We start from the raw sequence: 23,698 nt of genomic DNA, 5'->3' as shown, positions 1-23,698 counted from the left end.
TTCAGGCCTGGATTGGATTGGATATAAAGTACCACTGTTGCCACCATGGGGTGCAGTCTCTTCATCAAGCTCTGTTGGACCCCAAGTGTCCCACCACTCTGTTTTACATTCATGTTAAATGCTCAAACCAATAAGCTCTGTGTGTTTCGAGATGTATATTACTAGTATAACATCTGTGTTGCTCACAGAGGGTACATTTTGGAGTCACAGAGGGAGGACATTGATTGCCATTTTGTGTGTATGTATGCGTCTTTGCATTTGTATACAAATGCTGCCTTCTGTGAGAAAGCCACAAACACAGCTATTTAAGTTTCATGAGGAACGTACTGAAGGAAGAAAACACATAATCAAAGTAGAAGTAGTGGGCTCTTTTTGTGGTATCAAAGTTATTGTAATACTGTCCCTGTCGGGGGACGCAATGAAAGCAACACCATGTAAGATGATACAATCCAATACAAAACCACACAATAAAATTTTTTTTAAAAAGGGTAACTGTTACCCTTTAAAGTAAAACCATTTTGTTCTTTGTCCAAGTATTGTCTGTGTAACAAAGACGTATTATCGTTTATCGGGAAACTCCACTGTTTTCAAAAACCTACAAAAACACAAAGCCCCACTCTTCTATTTTAAAACTCCATGCAGACAGCTTGCTCTCCCATTTACAATACTTTTCTAGTTAGAGAAACAGGGATAAACAGTTTGTCGTTTGTGTGAACTGACCAGTGGTGGAATGTGTACTCAAAATCTGTACTCAAGTTGAAGCATTACATTAATGAAAAATTACTCAACTACAAGTAAAACTAGTAATGTAAAAACAATCTAAAATTAAAGTATTCTTCTCAATTGACTAATTGAGTATTCATCATTGCAGGCACTCAGTTGCAATGATGAATACTTTTGATCCATGTGAAAAATGAAATACTTTCAGCAAAGCAAATTTCTCTTGGCATGAATGGATCAAACTAAGGCAATTTGTTTTGTTGATTATGTCTGTTAAAAGCTGACTTTTTTTTATTTTTGTAAACTTGCATAGAACACATATTAAGTATAGATTTTCCCCACAGTGCAAACAAATAACCAGGCAAGGATCTCCATATGGGTTCGGATTCGCCAGATCTTCAGTCCCTAAACTCCTGCACTGTCCTGGTCAGTTGCTCACCTCTTAATTAGTGAGTTAGTAATTGTAATTAGTTAATTCCAGCCCTTGAACTGACACTTTAATATCTTGCATATGACTACTTTTCCACTGTTTGTTCCAGGATGTGTAACTGAGCCAACAATATTTAGAACTGGCCTCTCAGTGACATCAACCAATCGCATTTGTGATGTACAACTAAGTCTGGGCCTACAGATAGGCCTGTACATAGTTCATCTTTAACTTTCCAGCAGCTCTGTGTGATTTACATTTTCCAAGATACATGACAATCTATATTTATCTTTTTTAATTTCTTTGTATATTCAACTTTACTGACAACACACTTAACCGTCGACCCCAAAACCACAGGACTTAATTATCTTTGTGAACCCTTAATCCACTACTGATTTGGTGAAACTGGACAGAGTAGAGGAGACACTTGAATCCAGGTGCTTCAGTTGAAGGATGTTTTCCCTGTTCAGCAACTCCACACTAACCTCCTTAAAACTGAAGAGGTCTATTTCCTAAATGAGAAGATCAAGAATGATTGTTTAAATATAAAAAGGACATTCATCTGCAGTCTTCCTATTTACTTTACCTTATCCTTTAACTTAAAACCACGAATGAGGTTAACAGGCTTACTCTTCAACAACACGGGTTAGGGTTATCTGGCTCTACACACACTGGTAGGCACTCTCTGGACCTTGTTTTTACACATGGTAGACTCTAAAAAGTCTAGTGGTTTATGTATTTTATTTGACATTTGCTTTACATTGGAGTCTCAGTCTTTTAGCCATATGAAATGCACCCGTGTCATAAACAAGGCTGCAGCTGTCAACTTCTTGATGGAATTTGACAGCAATATTGTTTTAAAGGATTGAAACACAGATGCTTTAGACCAATCACTTAACAATCACTGCTCCTTGGTGCTAGATGAAGTGGCTTCTCTTAAACTCAGAAAGATCACCTTCAAAAATCCTTCCTATCCAGAGCTGCAGGCGCAAATGTGGGAAGCCACGAAGCTGGAAGTACACAGACTGCCTCTCAGAGAACTTATGGATACCCTTAACAAGATGGTTGGGGCTGAACAATTACTTCTCTAATCCAATATCTTCCATTGAGAGAAATCGTAAAGTCCTGTTTGACACTATGAATCATATTGAATAGTCAGTATAATGAACTGCTCTGCGCTTTATCAGGCTGTCCCCAGTTATTTAAAGCAGGCTATTGTTCAACCTTTGTTGAAGAAACCTTCCCTGTCATAGAACTACAGACCTATTTCTAAACTCTTCTTTCCCCAAATTTAAAAAAGCAAATGCTGGAACTGCACTAATCTCAGTGCAGCATTCAATACTGTTGACCACCGTATTCTAATCTACAAGCCAAATCACCTACTGGGCATTCCTAACCCTATCTCACAGAATTTAGCAGTCTCTGTAGGTGAACTTGGGTTAGACACTATCGTATTTTAATCGTCATCACAATTTGAACATGTACAATGAACACATCACAAAAGACTGTAAAACGCTGCAGCCTCTCTGTCTGCTTTCTGTCAGGGCTTACAGCTCGTCCACACACAGACACGCGATGACATCCGGTTGTATTTTTGATCTTTTTATTTCTGTGAGGCACTTTGTGACTGGTGTCTGTGAAAGGTGCTATATGAATAATCTATGCTTGCCTATCTATACAGATAATTGAACAAGAATCACAGCTGCAGCAGCATCATGTAACACAAGATATATTTCCTCAATCACTTTCCCCTTTCTTCTACATTTGTCTTGATGCATCACAACCACAGGCAAACAGAAGCACACACGTCATACTTACTCACTCTATCCAATTAATGAAGAGCTAAAGAGCGAAATAGAGTGAGATGGATGGGTTGTTGTTTTCAGCTGACTGACCTGAGAAAATGCATATCTGCAATTCTGGCTGATAGCTCTGAGGACCTTGCTGTTTGTTTGTCTGTCTGTTTGCCTGTCTGTCCATTCTCTGACTCTTACTCTCTCCCTGACCTCTGTGAGGCCCTATTAAGTGTTGTCCCATTAATCAGTGGTGAACCTGCTGTCTGCCTGCGCTCCTGCTGACTCTCAGCTGGATCAAGGATAGGCCAAGATCCTGATGGCAGACAGACTACCAGAGAGAGAGACAGAGTGATAGGATGTGGCAGAGACGTGCTCTATGGGTCTCTTTCACATGATCTAAAACTCCCCCTGGCTAACATCCTGCATGTCTCTTAACCTGAAGTAACATTGGGAATTTGTACAGTAGAAGTTTCAAAATAATACATTTTTATTTTCTATAAAAATGAGGTCCTGGGAATTGTTCTTGTGACTCTGATACAATATCTTTTTTTGTGATCCTCCATAACGTTAACAATGGATCCTGGCCACATATGCTGCTAGGCAATAGCCATAGTCGCACAGTCACATGAATACGCATCATTAAGACCGGACGTAGTCAAGACCAAGTTTGGTTGGTGCTACCGATGTGAAGTCTATTCTAAAGACCCAGTAAAGACCAGCTGGTGAAACCCATCCCTGTGTTTCTGCAGTACGAATCATACTTTCACTTTTCTAAAAATAAGGGTAGTAAACTAAATCGGTTGCTGGTTGAGTCTTAGTCAACTTACTTTTCATTAGTCGCAGAAAAAAAAAAAAAAAAACTCCAGGTTCAGAGCCTCCAAGACTGACGAAGGCCAGGTGATGTAAGGTGACTCCAACAAGGACGTTTGCGGTTAGCATTTAACAGGTGGTTAATAAAATATAGGTATATGAAAACTTAAATTTATAATCACAAATGTGCAACGACTATACTAGACTATAGGCTGTAACTAACGATTACTACTTGACTAGGAAAGTCTTTAGCCAGGTAGTAAAAATCTACTACAACTACATGCAAATGTGATGAATGTTCATTTCCCTAGAAAAGACAAGTGTTCATTACATTTACAGCGATCACCAACCTACCCAGAGTAATTTTAGGGAGGGGTCAAGGGAAATCCTTAATCTGTCAAAATGCTCCACTACAACTGGTGACGCAAATAGAATTTCCAAATACAAAACCTCCTTGGATAAATCTTAACCCATGAGAATAGTGTCTTTGTCTTGCCTGGCTGTTTCAGTATATATTTAGCAGTTATTTCCACACAGTTATTTCTCCAATGGGCCTCTGTGATGACAACGGATGCAGAAAGCCTCCATTACAGGCTTTGTAACTGGAGTGGGAAAGGGACAGTGACAGCTAGTTGGGATCAATTACATGCTGTGCGACAGGGGAAAGTAAATTTCAATAAGTATAGGCTGCGTCACTTTATACTGTGTGGTTTTGTGTCTACGTATAATGAAGCAAACAGACATATCTGCAGACTTTAGATTTAGTAAGGGTTGTATAGTCAAATATCTAGTTGCATTGTGTCTTTAGAGCATCTTTATGTGACTAAGCAAGTATATATATTTATATCCTACCTATTTTTTTGGTTATGGCAAGGTAACTTAAACATATTGCTCCATGTGTCTGACAGTTAATAATTATAGGCTATATTGTCTACTGACAGTAAGACAACTGGATGGGTTTCCAGTGGCCCAGTAAATATATAAATCTTCATGTTACTGCGTGTGATAAAGTGAAAACATAGAGGAGATGTCGTGTTAATAGATGTGTACATTAAGTATAGGCTGCAGTTAGACTCCGCTCAGATCTAAGCTCTCTCAGCATCAACTGTCACCGTCTTTTTATCCTCCATTGCGGTTTATTCTCTCTGCTCTTATCGAACCAATCTTTGCTTCAACTTGCCTTCCACTTTTATCTTACCTTCTTTTTCCACCCTGTTTTCTCCTCTTTTCTTCCAACCCTCCTCTACACTCTACTCCACTGCTGTATTCTCTTTGCCATCTTTCTCCACCTGTCCTTCCTCTCACTCTGGTCTCATTTCACTTTCTTCCTCCCTGGCTGGCATTTTCCCCCTCTAACCCTCAACCAATCTCTCTCAATTTATTATTTCTGTGCTGCCTCCATCTCCCTCTGTACTTTTTGTATCTCTATTTATTTTGGCCCATTTCTCTCTTGGTTTTAAACTCACATTTCTCCTTTCTTTTCTGCACACCTTATTCTCTCCCTTTTTCTTTTGTTGGGCACAAAACGTGGATTACGTTAACGTTACTTCCTTTTTTGGCTTGGCACTGTATGAAGGCTGACAGAGTCATTGATGTATTGACACTCATGACCCTTGGGCCCTTGACACAAACACCCTGTATCATTTTTCTCATATGTTCAGATGAAGAAAGACTCCATTGCTTTCCAAGTGGAAACTGGGTCATTGCAGCAGCATGAATAGAGATATTAGTTTGAGAACAAAGTCTACAAAAAGAAGAAAAAAGACAGACCATGTCTATGAAGCCAAAAGGATATTTTCATGATTTCAAAAAAAAAAAAATAAAATGTACAAATGCACAAATGTAAATCCACTGTTCAAAGGTTCCTGAAAGAGTAAGGCTTTTATATGCAAAGGTCTTTTATGCAACTGTTATGGGCAACAAAAATTTAAACATTTGGTCTTTTTTATGTAATTGCCATGCAGTTATGTACAACAACAAAAATATGTTCTTCATACCCACATACACATACTCCCCTCTTTCTGTCTCAGTCTCTCTCTCTCTCTTTTTGTTTACTGCCTTTTAAAAGGGATGTGTTCATGTTCATAAATGTTGACTGAAGTGCCCCAGATACCCAGAATCAAATCTGATGTAATGACACATCACTCTGGATGTGCTGTAGAACCGCTCCCTAACACAAACACCTACATCTTTTTGTGGGCTTTTCATTATACCTCCCTCCCCTCTGTTTCTGTTCCAGTTCTCTCTCTTGAACGCAGCAGAGTCAGCAGAATGGCAGTCATTAGTGGAATTACTTTGGGGTTTCATCTCAAAGCTTTCACCCCTGTATAAGTACTCCCACCGCTGGTATCAAAAGAAAATGTTGTCATACCGGTAGGGTACAAGGAGACAGAGTCAGAAGAGCCTAGTTATATTGGGGGAGCATGTGTTACATGAACGTGGTCTAATAGGGTCCAGCTAATGAGCTTTGGTCAGAGCATGTAGGCACATTGCTAACAAATCTTCACACAGTTCTCACTACTGGCAGTTTTGAAATGTTGAAGAGGGAGGATGTACAGTCTCAGGTGTCCTTCGCACTGCTCTGAGTCTCTAGAGGTGGTGTAAAAATTCTGGAAAACAATAAAACCAATGGCAGGTTTGGCAGACTAACAAAATTGTTTTAATTACTGTACTCTGTCATTTTCCTATAATCCAGTAAGGTAGTTAGTCAAGGTAGACTCATTCTGATTCTAAATGTTCCTCATTTGTCTTTAGTACCACTCAAGTGTGAACCTATTGTGACCTAACCCATTGGTTTGTGGAGTATTGTTTTGAAGCTTCGAACTTGGCATTAAGGTTGTCACCATCACCGTTGGCCGGAGTCCACGGAGGGCTCATTCGCTGCGCAGTTTCAACTTGTCCGTGGCACTAAACAATGGCGGCTTTCCTGGTTACATGATGTAATATTACAGATAAAATATGATTCCAAAACAATTTAAGGCAAGAAATAGGTAATGCAGTAACAGAATCTTGATTCTTGATATTTGATCAGCACTGCCGAGTTTGACGGTTTGCTCAAAATTTTGTGCAGTTCACTGGTCGGTATCACTGACAATGACTTGACAATGACAGGGTAGGCACACCCTAAAGCATACCATGATTTATTGTCCATTTTACTCAAAATTGGACCATAATTTACAAACTGAACATCATGCTGTATGAAAGAGAAATTAGCGATTGAGACCATAAACTCATTAGAAAACCATTTATTGAGCTAATAAATTCAAGTGAGACATTTCTCCATAAAGACTCAATTGAATCGTTGTGTTACTGTAGCAAATGGAGCTGCCATCTGCTGGCCATTAAATAGAATGCAGGTTTCAACACTTCTGACTGACAGATAAAACATTGTTCAATTGCATAAAATTACCAATTTTGGTTACTTTCAGTTACAAAAATACCAAGGCAACATTAGGTAACTGCTGCAAACAAAATGCCCATCTTTTACTATTTGTACACTTTCATGTGTAAACCAGAGTTGTTTGTTAATTTTAATGAAATGTAGCATTATGCACACCGAAATTGACACATTTGAAGTGCTAAAGCATTCAGTACCAAAAACATTTTATTTGTGGACAAATTGTTAGATGGCCTCACCCTCAATTAAATATAGATTTTGTTTAGGGAGATTTAGTTTGTACCTATAGAAAGATTGACAAAGGTGGGGCAATGTTAAAGGTTATGGAAGATCTAAGAAAATAATATTAGATAAACAACTTTTTGAAATGTCAAGGTGTAGAGGAGTAATGGTGGCCTGAGCAGAGAATTATGTCACACTGTCTCTGTATGCGTTTATTGCTGTCCCTGATTCATAGTGCGAGTCCCTCTGTGTGCAACTGTTGGCTTTAAGGAGATCGACTGAAACAGCAGTTTGTTTTGTCTTTTACGTCAGTGAATCAAGGATTTAATTTGACCAAAGCAGAGATGTTGATTGTTGAAAAAGTGGAAAAACTAACGAATACAGTTTTGGTGAAGTTTATTTTGTTTCTGTCCACTTTGGATGAAGATACAATGGAATGCTGATCTGCGAGGTAAAATTACCATTTTCTACAATGCAGTCTGGTGGCAAGGAAATCTATATATGTGCCGTTTCTGGTTAATCAAAAAAGGATTACTCTTTAACAAAAAGGTCCCTAGCAACATTATGGAAAGAAACCCTACAGACAGACACTTAGCATAACAATTTGAGCATTCCAGTGACGAAAACAAGCTCTTGTGGGCCCTAGTTCCCATTTCTTTTGGTCAGAGTTTGGTCTAAATGTGAGCATCTTTATTCTACCAATAGTCTTTTTGATGTCTGAATGCTAAATCACTGCATACCAAATTTACTTTACAAAAAAAAGTGGATTTTAAATGGCGGTAAAACATGGTTAAAGCCCACCTACATTCTGATATGTGCATAGCATTCACACCCTTGCCCTTGGTTACAAAAAGTTATTCAGGGAGGTTTGTGAAGGTGTGAAAATTGCTGTCAAAATACTGCCAACAAGTCCCTGTGCTAGGATGTCAAACTGATTTATATCTGTCAACATGCACTAAGATGGCATGGCACTGTAACCACAACCACTCTAGGAAAGGGCTTTATTTGAATGCAAAGTAAAGATGTCATTAGGTGTATTATTAATTTAAACATATATATATATATAGTGTAATCAATTCAACATTTACAAAATATATTAAGCCTGCTATTTGCTCAGACATAGCTCGTGTTTCATACATTTGGAAATGTAACATTCAGAACTAATAAAGCTAATAAGAAGAGCAGACATCTTCTTTTTAGAATTTTTACAAATGTAGTCATGATAGATTTTTTTGTGTTTGCCAAAGAGACAAAAAGAAAATGGAAAATATAAAATGATTTCTGAAACAGAAAAGTCCTACAGGCTGCAACCAGCTTTAACCTTTGCAGACAGTGACAGTCGAACAGTGATGTGACAAGTGAACTGTACCCGACCTTGGTTCCTCTGAGTGAGATGCTTGTTTAATGTGTTCTCTGGGGGTTGTGTTGTGTTGTGTGTGTGTTGCTCCTTGAAAGGGATATTTATGATTAATGTGATTGTTTTCTCTCACCCATACATGGATGATACATACATGTGAGTGTTTTTTCCCCCCTATCTATACTATATACTGTTAATCTACTGGATATACTATTTATACTGGAATAACTACTAAAAAGAAAGCTTTTATACAAGTTTGAACAATAATATATTGAAAATATGCACTCAAAAGCATATAAAACAAAGATATGGCCATGAATCATCTTGTTGATTTAGTCAAAGAGCCTATTTTCAGTTAATACTGCTTTTTCAGGAGGTAAAATAGATTTTGCAAACTGTATGATTTAGAAGTCACATTATTGTTTTAAATTACTTAGTGTCAGTTCTTCTTTTACACATTTTGTTGTGTTTAAAGTATTCCATTAGTCCATATGTTAATTTCTCAGAACAATGCAGACAATAACTGAAAAAATATGATTATGAAAATTATATTCATTGGTTTTCTTTACATTTGGGAAAAAAGGACATGCTGCTCACTGGATCTGGTATTTATCAATTTGTAAAGGCTTATAAAGCCACCTCACCCCCAACCCATTAGCCTACTTCCCTTGCATTAGTCGTAAGGAACAAATTAACATAAGCGCATTTAATCAGATTCCAGTGAGACTCTGTTCACCCTGCACCTCAGTATCACTTTTCTACACAAGTCTCACAGTCTGGTCTCGTTTCCATGGAGCCTCTTTGGTTTGTTCTAGGATTACTTTTCAAGACGACGTGTGACTTGCAATTGCTTTCACAGAACAGCCGTAGACTTGACCAGTTCACAGGATGAAGACTCTAATCTGTTTCCAAATGGCACAGATGGGATTGGCTAATTGACCTTGTTACTTGTACTCCACATTGCCTACACAGGATACAAACTGCATTTGTTGAGCTCCCAGCAAATACACAAGGCTCTTGGTGAAGACAATAGGGAAAAACACTGTACTGTAAGTACTGCTGGAGTGTTTCTCTACATTCATAAAATGCATTAGACAAAGCTCTGGTGACCAATGTGCCACTGGACAAATGCTCTTCAAACTGTTCTTCATGTTGTGCTACATGCTCTTATATCGCAGTTTCCGTTGAGGTACACACAGGACTGATGCAGGCATCGATTGTTCTTGAATGTAGCGCGTTATGCAGTTGCATGAGCTGTCTGCTTAAATACAGCAGTCTGTCCTTTGCGAGGAACTAATGATCACTGTCAGCATGAAGACAATACAGAGTGCAATAAATATTATTTTGTGATCATGATCTCAATTCTGACACTTCTTATTTTGACTAGAATCATGCTGCCTGTAGCTGCTTTCCATCACATATCATACATACGAAAAGGGGACCAGAGAAAGAGAAATCAAGAAAAATCAGGGTCTTCTGCCAGAAATAAAAACCAAAAGATCCTTACTAGAACATGGTTCACACACAATAACTACCCAATTACATAATTTATTTTACCTGCACTTGGTATACAGTATTACAACCACAGTATTATTTCAAACCCAGATTAAATATATTCATGGGAAAATGCCAAACCTATTAACAGATCACAACTATCTGAGTTTGCTATGTAGTGGTGTAGAACTACCAATACAACTGCCATTGTCCCATTCTCAGAACTGGTAAGACAATCCTGCACTACTGGCTGGTGCTGGATTGACAGGGGCTGAGGGAGAGGTTTCACACTAACATTTTCTCCACGGAACATGTGTGAAAAAAAAAAAAAAAACCCTAAGCAACATGAGCCCCAGAGATGGGCTTTTTCACTAAGATATCTAGGTAGTTTTTTTTTTTCCAGGGAACCTACAGGGGGACATGGAGTCCAAATGTAGATTTATACAGAGAGATGTTCACATGCAGTTTTTTGTAGTTGGACACATATGGTAGGAAATGTATCCACAAAGGGCAAAAGACATGAGAATGTTGATCATTTTGGACAAGTTGCTTTTGTTTGATTGGTCCTTACCTTCTCCATCTCTCCACTCTTCCTCTTGCGTGCTGAGCGAGTGATTTTGATGTTGACAGCGTTCTCCTCCCCCTGGCGTCGCAGAGCCATACGATTTGGCTGCAGAGGGCTGAAGGAGATCTCCAGCTCTGGCCGTGGGAAGCGGCTCGTCCTGCCGTTCTCTGTGGAAATCTCAGAGGAGTCCAGCACTGATGGATAGCCAGCTGAGCCCTGTGGGACCACACACAATTTCAAGGTTACGGTTCACGTCACGGTCACTTGAGAGAAATGTGTCTAGGCATGAGGATACAGGCTGGTCTCTCTGTTCGGAAGAGGTCAGTCACCACAACAGCCAAAGTATCCACACCTATGTAACTGTTAGTGAGCAACACAGCATTTGGAAAGGTTCAGGTTGCGAAATGTTGAGTGCCCACTCATCATTGGCAACCTCTGAAATGCTTATGTACCTGTGTGTCTTGTAAAAAATGAATATTTCCTGCATGACACACTTTTCATAAACGGGGGGGTGGGGGCTTAATCTGTCATGTTAAGAGCTCAACAGAGTAGTCAAAGTCGCAGGCTTTCTCACCTTTGCACAAGGTTCTTTCCTACACATTTTCTATTTCAAAATTCCATACTTTTCCATACTGTGTAGGAACCATGTCTGCAAACCTGGCCAATCGTTGCATGAAATGAACGTTGGAATATCAGTTTTGGAGGGTTACATTCATGTCATCTCGTGAGCTTACCTGACTGCTCACTGACGCTCGGGTATCCCTTCCACCCCCTGACTTCCTGGTAATGGTTTCACTCTGGGGTTTCCCAACCAGTGTAGCAGGGCTCTTGTTGTCCTTAATCGGTCATAGGAAGAAGAATAACATATAAAATAAAGTAAATCATAATTTTAACATTTAAAACATGTTGACACATTTGATATCCTTTCGTACATTAATGTTCCAGGTGCAACCACTCAATCAGAGATTTCAAATGAACAAAGCTATATAGATAACAAAGATAATTATCCTATACATTTTAAAGTGCCATCTTTGTTTCTGGAGCTGAGGGTTTCTCATATACAGATGTTGTTAACTCCACAACAGTGTGTGTCAAACAAGGTTAAGACAAGCATTGTCAACACACAGTGAAATCCTTGTTCTAGCTTGTGGTTAAGGTGTGCAAAATAAGACATTCAAAAAATCCAAGTCAAACTAACAGTCTGTGGTCGGTTGTCCACATTTCTGTTCACTCTGAAGATGGTGAACACCCGAGGACAAACTATGAATAAATAAAGTAAAAAGGTAAGAGCCCAGCAGGCAAAGACATATTCTGTGTCGCTAACATGCAACTTTCTGTTGTTACTCTTTCATTATATTCACAGTGTAAATAAATCTCACAAATAATTCTGATAAAATCTTAAAAAAGAAATGAAAACAAGAGGAATCTTCAGCTAAAACACTTAGCAAACAACTAAAAACAAACACATAGTGAACATAGTAACCATTTGGATTCATTATGATACAGGACTGATGTGAGAAGCATCCCTAGTTTTGATAGATTTCTACCTATAAATAGGGGATTTTAAGCTCAGATGGGCTCAAAATAGAAAGAAAGTTGTATAATCAAATTGTGTAACATTCTGATATATTTGGGCGTACAAACTCTTTTGAACTTGCAGTAGCTACTGCAGACACAAATTAAAGATGACCAGCCACCTTTCAAGCAAGCAGCGGTGGTAACTTGATACTAAGAGATCATATACTGACCTGTGTGACAGCATCCTTCTGTTTGGCTGTTGAAGCATTGAACTCTTCCTTCAGACGTAGGATCTCCGCCTCTCTCTCAGACAGAGCAGCCTGCAGCTCTGCCACGCTGACACCACCATGACCACTCTGTAACAGGAAGTTCATGGACACTGAGGATGATTTGATGCTATTTCACCAAAACTGTTATAACCAGAGCCTCAAACCATTAAACAAAAAAAAAAACACTAAAGCAACCAATAGTGAGGAATCTCAAATAATAGTTACTTAGCCAGCTTCCTAGGCCAAAAACATCTCAAGATTAAGGGCAAGGCACAAGTTATTCTTAAACAGTTCCTAACAAATACTGGATACAAACACATGTAATCAAATATCTGTTTCCTACATAAAGCTGAAGTTCCCATTTATGATAGAAGATGTACAGCGCATATTCAGGGAGACACAAAGCTACACAATATTTTCAACGAGCATGGAGGCCTACATGGCAGGCAACACAATCAGTGGAAAACTCCAGAGAGATTGCACTGTGTGTGATACACATGAGGAAATTGCTTCCAATGCACTGTGACTGTGGTCACTAGACATTACAATATAATTCACTTAGTGAGAATGATCATTTTTGCGTCACAATTTTCAGTGAAAAAAACTATTAAAATCATAATGGTGTAACAAACATGTTTTCTTAGATCTGGAGAGCAATATTTGTAGGCCAGAGCATCTCTGCCACACTGAAGTACTTAATTATAATCTGCGATTTAGATATTGCCCTATCTTGCTGTACCTCACTTTCAAAAGTGTTGACACAGTAACATTTACCTTCCCCAGATGGACAACATTTGGGTTCAAGTCCAGAAGGTAATGTGATGCTAAAATTGACCCGTGATGCTAGGATAATACACTAAGTTACCAATCTAATGTAAAGCAGTCCTGCTGTAAATTCCATTTTGTGAAACTTATAATAGTACTTTTGTTCAACGTTCAGGTTCACTTGCATATTTTTTTTTCTCAACACTACAAACTTGACAAAATCATTCATTTAACCTGCACAAACAAGACTGAGAATCTGACTGCATTCTGCATTTAGTGCTAATTTTTGGCAATTAATAGCAGGGGCGTATGACTGGGGGGAACAAGGGGACTGAGTATCCTGGGGCCTCATGGGAGCAGGGCCCACAAAGATACTAGAATCTTCTTAAATATAAAATTTAAGGACTTTTCAAGGACTTTCCAGGCCAAATTCCCTCAAATTCAAGGAGCCAACATGGCATAGTTTAAGACATGGATCAAGGTTAATGTTTAACAGTAAGAATTTTTATATTTAAAACTAGCACGCTTTACAGAAGCTCACAGACAAAAGAATGTAAATTTCTATCCTACAAAATATTTCAATTCAATTTATTTTTTCTCCTCAAATTCCTAAACTTTAATGGATTTCCAAGACTCATGGGAAACATGGAATAGGCATGGTTGCAGGGAGGTACCCATAGATAATGCCTATGTAGAGTGCAGAATTTAGGTAGTAGTTTACAAATACAAATAAGGTCTAAAATACAAAAATTAATTATGAAATATTATGCATATTATGCGTGATAAAATGCCCCTTTAAATCTCTGCAAAAATAAATATTTGTGCATGAATCTGATACAAAATCTCCTTCAAACCGTGACAGCCTCCTATTGAAATCTCATTTGTTGATAATAAAAAAGAAAAAGAAAAGAATCCATGCTTTCAATAATCCTTGTATGATTAGCACTGCACTGTGAATATTTCCCCACAGCTGCAGTTTTTGCACTGTCATAATTATCGAGTATCCTTCATATCATTTGTGGCTTTTCCGATACAGAGACGCCTGCATAAAATTAGCTGCAATTCTCTCCCAATTGTTGCCTGATGCAAACTTTCAAAATCAATACAGCCATATCAGAAATTGAGCCTAGTATATATATGATTTGGAGAATCATTACAGCCTGCCCTTCACACCGTCTATTCTGTAGTAATCATGGGGAAGCTATCTGGTCACAATGAAAGAAATTATGTTATTTTGAAAACCACACAAAAGCTCTGTGAGGACAAAATGTGAGATAGCAAAGTGCAAAATCCTGAAATGTAATGTGGAACAGAGATATGGCTCCACGTTAACAATGTTGACTCACCAGACAGCCAAAAGGAGAGCAAGATGGAACTTGCTGTTCAGAAGTGTGACAAAAGTGAAATAATCTCTGCATAAGCTGCACTTGTCTGCTGTGTAACATCACAGAAACCAATTAAAAAAGAATAGTCACAAGGAATTGTTATTTATCTTTATCTGTTGAACTTTGTCACCAACTGGGTTCCAATGCTGCCCTTCCCTCCCTACCCCTATGTTGGGTTTCAGTAGTGTTGCTGGCTGAGAGATGTTTTTCAGCCTTTTTCCCTGCATATTAGGGTTCTGCTCTCCCAATAAATCCTATCAATACCTATAAAAGGTAAATCAACACTGAATGAAATGGGGCAGAAAACTGTTGTTGCGGTGTACACTACAGGTTCAGTCTTTCAGTTAAGTTTCACCTTTGGCTAAACCCCAATCAATAACGTCACAGCAGGTGTTTTTCTTTGACAGATGATGGCAACCAAGTGCTCTGACATCACCGATTTGAGTGTCTACAGAGGTTAAACATACTAGGACATTTCAAACAAAAGGAGTTCTTTTTTTTTTTTTTCTTACTGACTGATGAATAATACATTAACAGCCTTAGGAGTTCAAATGCAAGAGGGATGTTATCTGACTCAAAGATTAGAGACACTAATACTGCAAACATGAACACTTATCCTGTGCATTAACATTCTGAAATGGTCACTTGTGTCTTAAACCACCTTCTTTAACCTTCCTCTTCCACCTCATCTTCATCTCCCCTTTAACTCAAGCAGATCTAACATTTTAACATGTTTCACCCAATTTCTTGTAGTCAGTCTCTGATGTTTCGACAGTACATCTTGTGTGTGGTCCCTCTATCTAGATTGTTGCTGTCTTAATCTTTATGTCATACTGACCTCTTGTGGTGGCTGTGTGTTATTTTGGCGTAGCTGTTGGATGAGTTTGTCTTTCTCTGCTTGGCTGGAGAGAAGCTTCTGTAGCTGGACCTCCAAAGCTGCTACCAGCGTGTCTCTTTCCTTCCTCCACTTCTCCATGGTCTGCTCATTCTCAGCCAGCTGGGAGGACATGGACTCCTGACAAAGAGGGAAACGTACATGCTAAATATCTGGTGGAAAATACTGGTTTTGCAGTGTGTGTGTGTGTGTGTGTGTGTGTGTGTGTGTGTGTGTGTGTGTGTGTGTGTGTGTGTGTGTGTGTGAGAGAGAGAGAGAGAGAGAGAGAATAGACCCATACCATCACCACAGCAGCAGTGAGGCTAATCAATAAAACACCAGAAAGCGAATTTGTTGAATAGATTACAAATTAGAAATCTGCTTTTCTTAGACCACCCACGCCTGCAGTGCGTTGCACAATGTCTTGGCAATGTGACTGTTTCAATGCTTCACTAGCAAGTCGAGGTCTCGCCTATTTTTTCCACGAGCTGTGCCTGATTACCAGCAAAAATACACAGTGAAAAGGATTTGTTCATAGTCACAGACATTATACCAGCAACAGCTACACCTTTCGTTACAGTTTCAATGTCTATGCCTGTAGAATATGTCACAGACATGTAAAAAATATAAATATTCCATCCAGAATCCATCCATTCTATTGTATTTATCAAAGGCAAACACAGATAGGGCTGGCAGCAGCAGCACAAACGCTCTCTATGTGGACACCACAGGCACAAGCTGTAGCAATTCAGCAAGGCATCACTTACTGATCACACATGCTGTGTGTCAAAGATGTAAGCTGGACTTTTTTTTAGCTGCAGTTGTTTGTTGTTTGGGAGCATTTTTACGTATTTCAGCTGGTGTTTCGCATGTTTTCATCCTTTTCTTACCAACTGGCTCTGCTGACGAGTATACCGTTCTCTGTCTTCAACAAACTTCCTCATTTCATGGTTCCTCTTGTCCTCTGCCTCTTTAGCTTGGCCGATCAAGGATAGCTTCTCCTCCAGCCACTTTTTGCGTTCGGCCTGGTGTTTCTCTGTAGACAGCTGTATACAAAATGGTTATATTTTATTTTTTAAGATGTGTTAAAAAATGTGTAATTTGTTTGAGCTGAAAAGCCTTATAAAATACTAACACCAATGAAAAGAGTGATACCTACAAATGCATATATCAAGTAGAAACATGAGCGACTCAGACATCAGTCATACTAGCTCGTATTACATAACCTGAGTACATCTATGTGATCAGGGTGAGTTCCTTGTTGTTCCTTTTTTTTTTTGGAGGATGCAAGGGAGGAATGTCTGTTGCCACACTGTTACACCAACTTGAATGACTATCATGATCTATCAAATCTTAACTAATTATGGATTAATAATCTATATTCCTATTGGAATGTTATCTTTGTTATTATGTTTCCTTCAGAAAATCTGATTGAGAACATACATTTTTGGTCCTATCCATCTTATATAACATCAGAAAATTACTTCCAATCATTACCTTCAAGCTTTCCTGAGCCTTGGCCACTTCCTGTCTGGCCACTTTCAGGTCGTCGGATTGGCTGTTGATTTGACAGTGTGTGTTGCTTCCACGGTCCTGCTGCAACAACATCCCTTTCAATTTCGCCACCTCTGAAATTGTTAGAAACCAGAAAATCAATACTGATACTCAAGTATTAAGACAAAATAAGTCAATACTTTATCTAACTTATATAACTTTCTCTTCACTAATCAAATCCCCAGTCAAGGTTTATATAGACCTGTTCAGTGTAAAAAGTAAGACCGAATATAGATTTAGTCTTTGCTCAAGTGACAAACAATATCTTAATTTATACTATAAATCTATGCCTTGGGAAGAACCAAATTAGCTATGGCAGTTGGCCTGGTGTTATCTGCGCTATGAACTCTCCTCTGTATGTGTTTAGTTTTTTAGGACAACTTCCTTTGGTGTTTTATTGGATGTGCTTTCATGCATGTATCTTCTTGTGGTGTGCACAATAATCCGATGTGTTTTTCTGTCCTCATTGTGACTCAGCACTGTTTGCCTTACTGACCTGACTTTAATTAAAATGTCTTGTGGCTGTTAGAAAACACATGTTTACTCCAGTCAGTTTCATTTACTGTCTTTTATGAACATTCTTGTTTCTCTGCAGTTCGTAAGGATAAGAGGATTAGACTAAGCTGTCCATGGGCGAAACCCCTTTTTAATTCAAAACAATGAAATCCTCAATCTTTTCACAATGTCTGTTTGCTTTTTGTTCTTTTCCCGCATCTTACCGCTGGAGAGCTCCTGGATGAGGTCAAGTTTTTCCTCCAAGACCGTCTCCATCTGGTCTTGTGTCTCCTCCTGCTCCGTCAGAGCCAAACGCATGTCCTCCATCACACGCTCCTTGTCTTCAAGGTCTACAAATAAAAATAAAACACCCCGTCAGTGCCACAAAAAGAGTATGCTATCCTCGCCCCCACACAGCAATAAATGTACTAAAATATACTGATCCCTGAAAGAGGTATTCTACTTTTCATTGCCCTTCCCTAGGAATGTAAGGGTGTACTGCGAGACAGTTAAATCGCGATACATGGCCATTGTCCGTAGTTATAGTTTCAGTTTTTAGAATGGAAATATATGCGTTGTTTTGCAGTCTGTACCCTAACTCAGAAATAAAAAAAGGAGTATTTTAAATATATCTTTTGTAGATTTTTGTCAATATGTAGAATAAGAATCTTCATAATTCAGTCATAATTTGACTTCAGTCTCATTTTGTAAAAAAAAATAAAAGAAGAAAGAGAAACTCCAGAACCCAGTACCGTGAACTGTATTGAAACGCAACTTCAGTGTATCATTACATTCCTACATTTCCATAGGTCAGAGGTCAGCCACAAAGCAGGTTCAGGGTTTTGCTCAAGAACTTTTCAGAAGAAAAAACAGTTTGGCAACAGGACAGACACTTCAACACTATGAAGGCTATGGCAAAGGGCCAATGGAGCCAAGTCTTAAATTTCATTTTCAGTTGATAGATATTCATTTAAGTTCTCAAATTCTGGGATTTGCTTCTTATCTGTTTTGTATGATTGTAAATTTAAAATCATTTGGTTTCTATCTGTTGGTCAGACAAAACTAGCAATCTGAAGATTGAGGAAAGATTTTTTTTTTATTTAAATACCAAATGATCGCTAATAACAATCATTAGTTGCAGCCTCCGAAAGACTGGCCATGCCGATTTCAAAGGCAGATCTCATGTCTTTCCACAGACAAGACAAAATGCTTTTCCTCTAGTGAAGCACACACAGTGTTTACCTTTACAGGACTTCTGGTAGAGCTGGAGTGTCTGGTCAGACTTGTCAGACGATTGTTCCTAGAGGAAGGGAGGAGGAGATTAAGTCATAAGGAAAGCATGAAGATGGCACATCGATATACCAGTATATAGGCAGTCAAAGGGAAATCCGTTGGATTGCTTACAGGCACACAAGAGGAGGGGAGTGCTGCTCCTCTGAGGCAAACAGAGCTAAAGCCTTCAGAGACTTGGTATACTAAATGGAAAAGTGAAAGACAGATTATCTCACCACTTTGAGCTGCTGGATGGTTCGGTCTCGGTTGGCAAGGTCAGACTGAAGCTGCTTCTTGGCTTTCTCCATGTCAGACAGCTTCTGCCTCAAAACCTTTTCCTCTTCTCTCATGGACGAGATCTTCCGGAAAGAAAGAGTCATAAACAAAAGTTTGCACATTATAGATAAAAATAATTCTGGCTGTCTGCTGTTTATATCAGTGTCCACTTTCATATGCAGGAAGCTTACCATAATTTAACTTCCCTCAACCTGTACATAAGCTACACTTTCAACTTAACACCAAACACTCATCGTTTTCTCTGCCATAGAATATTTTTAATCAAGCAGGAAACATTTTTAAATGTATGAGACCTTTAGAATCTGAAGACTGCAATAGAGTTTAAATCATGTAAGGGCTTTAAATAATATACAGACTTTAATTAATCCAAAATGTCTACCATGTGCAAATGTGTTATGTTTTAGCTCCATCCCAATGTCTTACAGTCTTTTTCTTGCCAGTGAATCTTCTGTCTCTGAAGCATGGAATTAATTTTTAAATGTAATAAAATGCCCATTTTTACTGGCAAATTACTTATCCTCTTCCTTTTGTTAATGGTTTGTAAGTAGAGAGGGAGAGCACAACAGAAAGACAAAGAGAAAGAAAGGAAAGCATCTATAATCATATCCCAGTGAGCTGCAATTTCCTTTCTTGGCATTTTTTATTTATTTATTTTGTTTAACTTGCGGCAAGTAGTGAACCTGCTGCTCATCTCCCAGCAAAACAACAGGAATACTGGATATGCAAATGTATCTGCAATCACCCGCTTTTGGACTAACAGTGGCCGGTTGGAAGAACATAATATCGCCCAACCCTAGTCAACACTAAGGTTTCCTACCTGAAAGATTCTTAAGGATACAGTAAATGTCTTGTTATGGCTGGTTTGGTCTGAGTCCATGACTGAACCAAGGATTCAGCAAAAGGGATTTAAAGTGAGCTCAGAAATCAATTACTTCAGTTTCAGCTGTCACTGGATAAAATTCAATGTTCAGAAAGTAATCTGTCATCAACAGATCTACAGATCACTGTATGACTGGCTTGTGCTTCTGAATTTATCCAGTCTGGAATTTAAGCATTCTTGAAATACACTGCTTTTGGAAAATGCCAACTTATTTTGGCTGAACCCAGCCTTCTACCTTTAAACACCTTAGTGTAGGCACTACTCAGAAACCAAAAGACAAATACCTTTGCCGTATAATGAGAGCAACAGATTTAAAAAATCAACTGCTTATTGAAGGTTGCTCTCACTTCTGTCTTTAGGTTTTTAAAGATATTATGCATGTACCTCCTTCTGGACCTGCTGGATCTGCTTCTTGTAGTCTGCTAGTTTCTCCCTGAGGTCTGAAGTGTCGTCCTCTTTCCTCTGAAGGTCGAGGCTGAGGCTCTTGGCTTTCTCAGAGTCCTGCTTTGCATTTTCCTTCAGTCTGGGAGAGTGAGACAAGATAACAATGAACTGCTACCTATTCTTTCAAAAGACAGGGTAGTACCAGTGCGCTCTAGAACAGCACCATTGCTCTTGAGACTCTTTAATACAGTGGCTGGATGGACGGATTAATACAACTCTCCCTGGACACCAAGGTACTTGTGGAGAGATGAAAGGCAAGATAACGCAAAGAAAATTTATTTTACAATAATATAGTGTAGAGAACCACGAGACAAGGTTATAAAAAGGAGACTGCTTCTCACTGTTTATTCCTTTTTTCTGCAACTTAGAGAACAACTCCAGTATGACAACATACTTTAATTTAGAGACTGACTGCTTCTGACAGTTAAATTGATGTCCATTAGTGTTACATGTATTGAACATATTAGGATCCTAAAAAGCTGACACTGAGACAAGCTAATGGGAGGTGCAAATTTAAAATCACTAGGGCTGGCATTTAATGCATTTAAATGAAACGATCAATATTTTATTGAACAATTTTCTTAATGCTATTGTGAAGTTTCTATTGTCGATATATATAACTATTGTTTTATTGCCCAGGCCTATGTCAAACATTCTTAATTTATTGTGAAGCCTATAATTATTAAATAATGAAGGACTGTATCAAATACTGTTAAAGAAGGTGCATTGTGACTGACTGGGATAAAGACAAAAGAAAATCTAACATAAAAAAGCTACTTGAAAATGGCAGCAAAATATATTTGAATAGAGGAAGACTTCTATTTAACTGTTTTAAAACACTTTTTTATTTGATGAGTCTTGGTCTACACCAAATTAAATACCGAATTAAACAGACAAAATCTAATTTTAATTTTTCAGAGTATTACCGGTCTCATTATTGGACTTCGAGAGGGAAAGGTGGTACAGGAATATTTAGGGGTGTAATCACTGCTTTTGTTTGTATTTCAGGCTGTATTTCACATTTCTTATCAGACTCTTTATGAAGTCCTAAAACATAAGTAGAAAAACAGCAAGCAAACTGAACTGAACTGACTATTTCTGTTGAAATACGACTTCAGTATTGTGGATCAGGGTGTGGGTGTAGTAAAAACCCAAGGTTTATCCCTCGTCTCGTGAAAAGAAAGCATATAGGCCCAGTTTCTTCTTTTCCTCTTTTTTTAATTTTACATTCTTAAAATTATGTATTATTATTATTATTATTATTATTATTATTATTAATTATTAAATGAATTATTATTTATTAATTTAAAATTACTTAACACATGTAAAACTTGTATTTGTTAACCCAGGATAAATAGTAAGTCCCAGTATACAGATACACTTGAAACTTGAATCAACTCTCTCTGCGTACCAGTTAACACTTGGGTAGGTGAGTGGTGGGTGAGTCTTATATGGGAGACACTGAGACATTAATATTTTATATTTTGTTACACAAAAGGTTCTAAATTAAAAAGGAAAAAATATAAATAAATAATAAAGATATCCATATCGTCATTTTATACAAACTAATCATATTTTCATTCATATTCAGTCAATCTACAGTAAATGTGCTACAAAGTAGAGCTACTAAAGTAAAATGTACGTTTTCTAAGAAGACATGTAACCGTAAACAGGGTCCAACCTAACAGAATTAGGACTTGTGACGACGTAATTTAAGATGTAATAAAGGAAATGACTAGTTACCTGCTGATCTCCTCTGCTTTCTTCTCCAGCTCTGCGTCCTTCTGGGCGATAGCTTCATGCGCCACAGCCAGCAGCTCCCTTCGCCTTTCAACCTCCCTGCGTCGGGCCTCCTGGACTGCTTGGCTGTCTTCCTCTTCCCGCCTCTCCTGCGCCTTCTGCAGGCTCTTTTGCAGGGATGCTACCTGTGCTTCCTTTTCCAGCAGCTCTGCCTCTCTCTCTCTGGATGCCATCTCCAGCTCCGCTTGCTTCTCCTCTAGCTGTAGCATTCTCTCATTCTCTGGAGAGGCTAGCTGAGCTTCAGTTTTGCTGGAAGACTCCTTTGATTCTTCCAGGTTGGAAACCTTTGCCCTCAGGGATGCAACCTCAGTCTGGAGATCGGAGTTCCTCCTCTTGAGATCTTCTTCATTAGCAGAGCTAGAGGAACTGTTTGAACCTTTTAGCCTAGCTTCTTCTATTTCGGCCTTAAGCAGCTCTGCAGATTGCTCCTGTTCATTCAGCTTTTGCTTGAGATCATCTAAAAGTTTGCCGGAGGTTGCTTTTTCTTCACTCAGTTTGTGTTTTAACTCCTCCAACTGCTGTTGTGACATCAATTCTTGTTCACGCAGCTTCTTATTGAGCTCCTCTACCTGCTTTTCCAAGGCCTTTGTTTGTTCCTCAAGTTTTGTTCTCAGCTGTTCTAATTCTTCTCTGAAAGCATGTTCTTGGCATTCGAGCTTGGATCTGAGCTCATCCAGTGGTTGCTGTGTTATCTCTTCTTGCTCCTGAAGCTTCTTTGTCAGCTCTTCAGCTTGCCGTTTTGAAGCGGCCTTTTGTTCATTCAGCTTCTCAGTAAACTGTTCCAGTTGCTGGTCGGAAGTTAGCTGTTTGTGTGCTAACTGTTCCTTTGCCTGTGCTAGCGCTTGCTCCAGCTCCAGCATTTGTCTGTGCACGCTCTCAGTTTTCTCTTTTTCCTCAGCCAGATTCTTCCTTAGTGCTGACACTTCCTCTCTCAGCTGACCATTGACACCATCAGATGATGCTGCTGAAGTATGCACTTCCTGTTTCAGGCTTTGAACTTCATGAGTCAGGGTGTGGATTTGGGAAGTTTTGTCCTGGATCACCTTGGAGTATTCGTCCAGTTGTGCCTGAGCAGTTTGGAGCTGGACTAACACTTGTTCAGCTCTCTCCGTCTCTGTGGTCACCTGTGGTAATTTTCACAAATATACGTTTATTTTAGTCTTGTAGCACTAAGACCATTTAGGAAACACAAATAACAGTACATGCTAAACAACCTTCTGGCAGACAAAATTCAAAAGTTTATATCAGGCCCTGAACAGCTTAGAACTCATATCAGACCTCTCTCAGTACATTTTCTGAAAAAAACAAAAATCACCATTTATCACAAATACTGAGATAGGTATCATTGTTTTATGAA

General features: G+C 38.7%; 1 protein-coding gene across 4 annotated transcripts in view; it reads right to left on the bottom strand.

Annotated features, from left to right (window-relative positions):
* LOC127351988 (kinesin-like protein KIF20B) overlaps positions 1 to 23,698 on the bottom strand; it is a 52,233-nt gene that overhangs the window by 16,152 nt on the left and 12,383 nt on the right. For all 4 annotated transcript variants that reach the window (XM_051380057.1, XM_051380082.1, XM_051380074.1 and 1 more), the window contains exons 20-30: positions 22,285 to 23,465; positions 20,482 to 20,620; positions 19,157 to 19,279; positions 18,891 to 18,948; positions 17,873 to 17,998; positions 17,097 to 17,227; positions 16,490 to 16,645; positions 15,564 to 15,740; positions 12,537 to 12,662; positions 11,523 to 11,624; positions 10,795 to 11,004 (exon numbers count right to left, since the gene is read on the bottom strand). In XM_051380057.1, the coding sequence (XP_051236017.1) occupies positions 10,795 to 11,004; positions 11,523 to 11,624; positions 12,537 to 12,662; positions 15,564 to 15,740; positions 16,490 to 16,645; positions 17,097 to 17,227; positions 17,873 to 17,998; positions 18,891 to 18,948; positions 19,157 to 19,279; positions 20,482 to 20,620; positions 22,285 to 23,465 (2,529 nt within the window). The remainder of the gene's footprint in view (positions 1 to 10,794; positions 11,005 to 11,522; positions 11,625 to 12,536; positions 12,663 to 15,563; positions 15,741 to 16,489; positions 16,646 to 17,096; positions 17,228 to 17,872; positions 17,999 to 18,890; positions 18,949 to 19,156; positions 19,280 to 20,481; positions 20,621 to 22,284; positions 23,466 to 23,698) is intronic.

The sequence above is a fragment of the Dicentrarchus labrax genome, unplaced genomic scaffold, assembly GCF_905237075.1.
Source record: "Dicentrarchus labrax unplaced genomic scaffold, dlabrax2021, whole genome shotgun sequence".
Classification (NCBI taxonomy): domain Eukaryota; kingdom Metazoa; phylum Chordata; class Actinopteri; family Moronidae; genus Dicentrarchus; species Dicentrarchus labrax.
The sequence above is the reverse complement of the archived record's forward strand: the minus strand, read 5'-3'. Positions and strand labels throughout refer to the sequence as shown.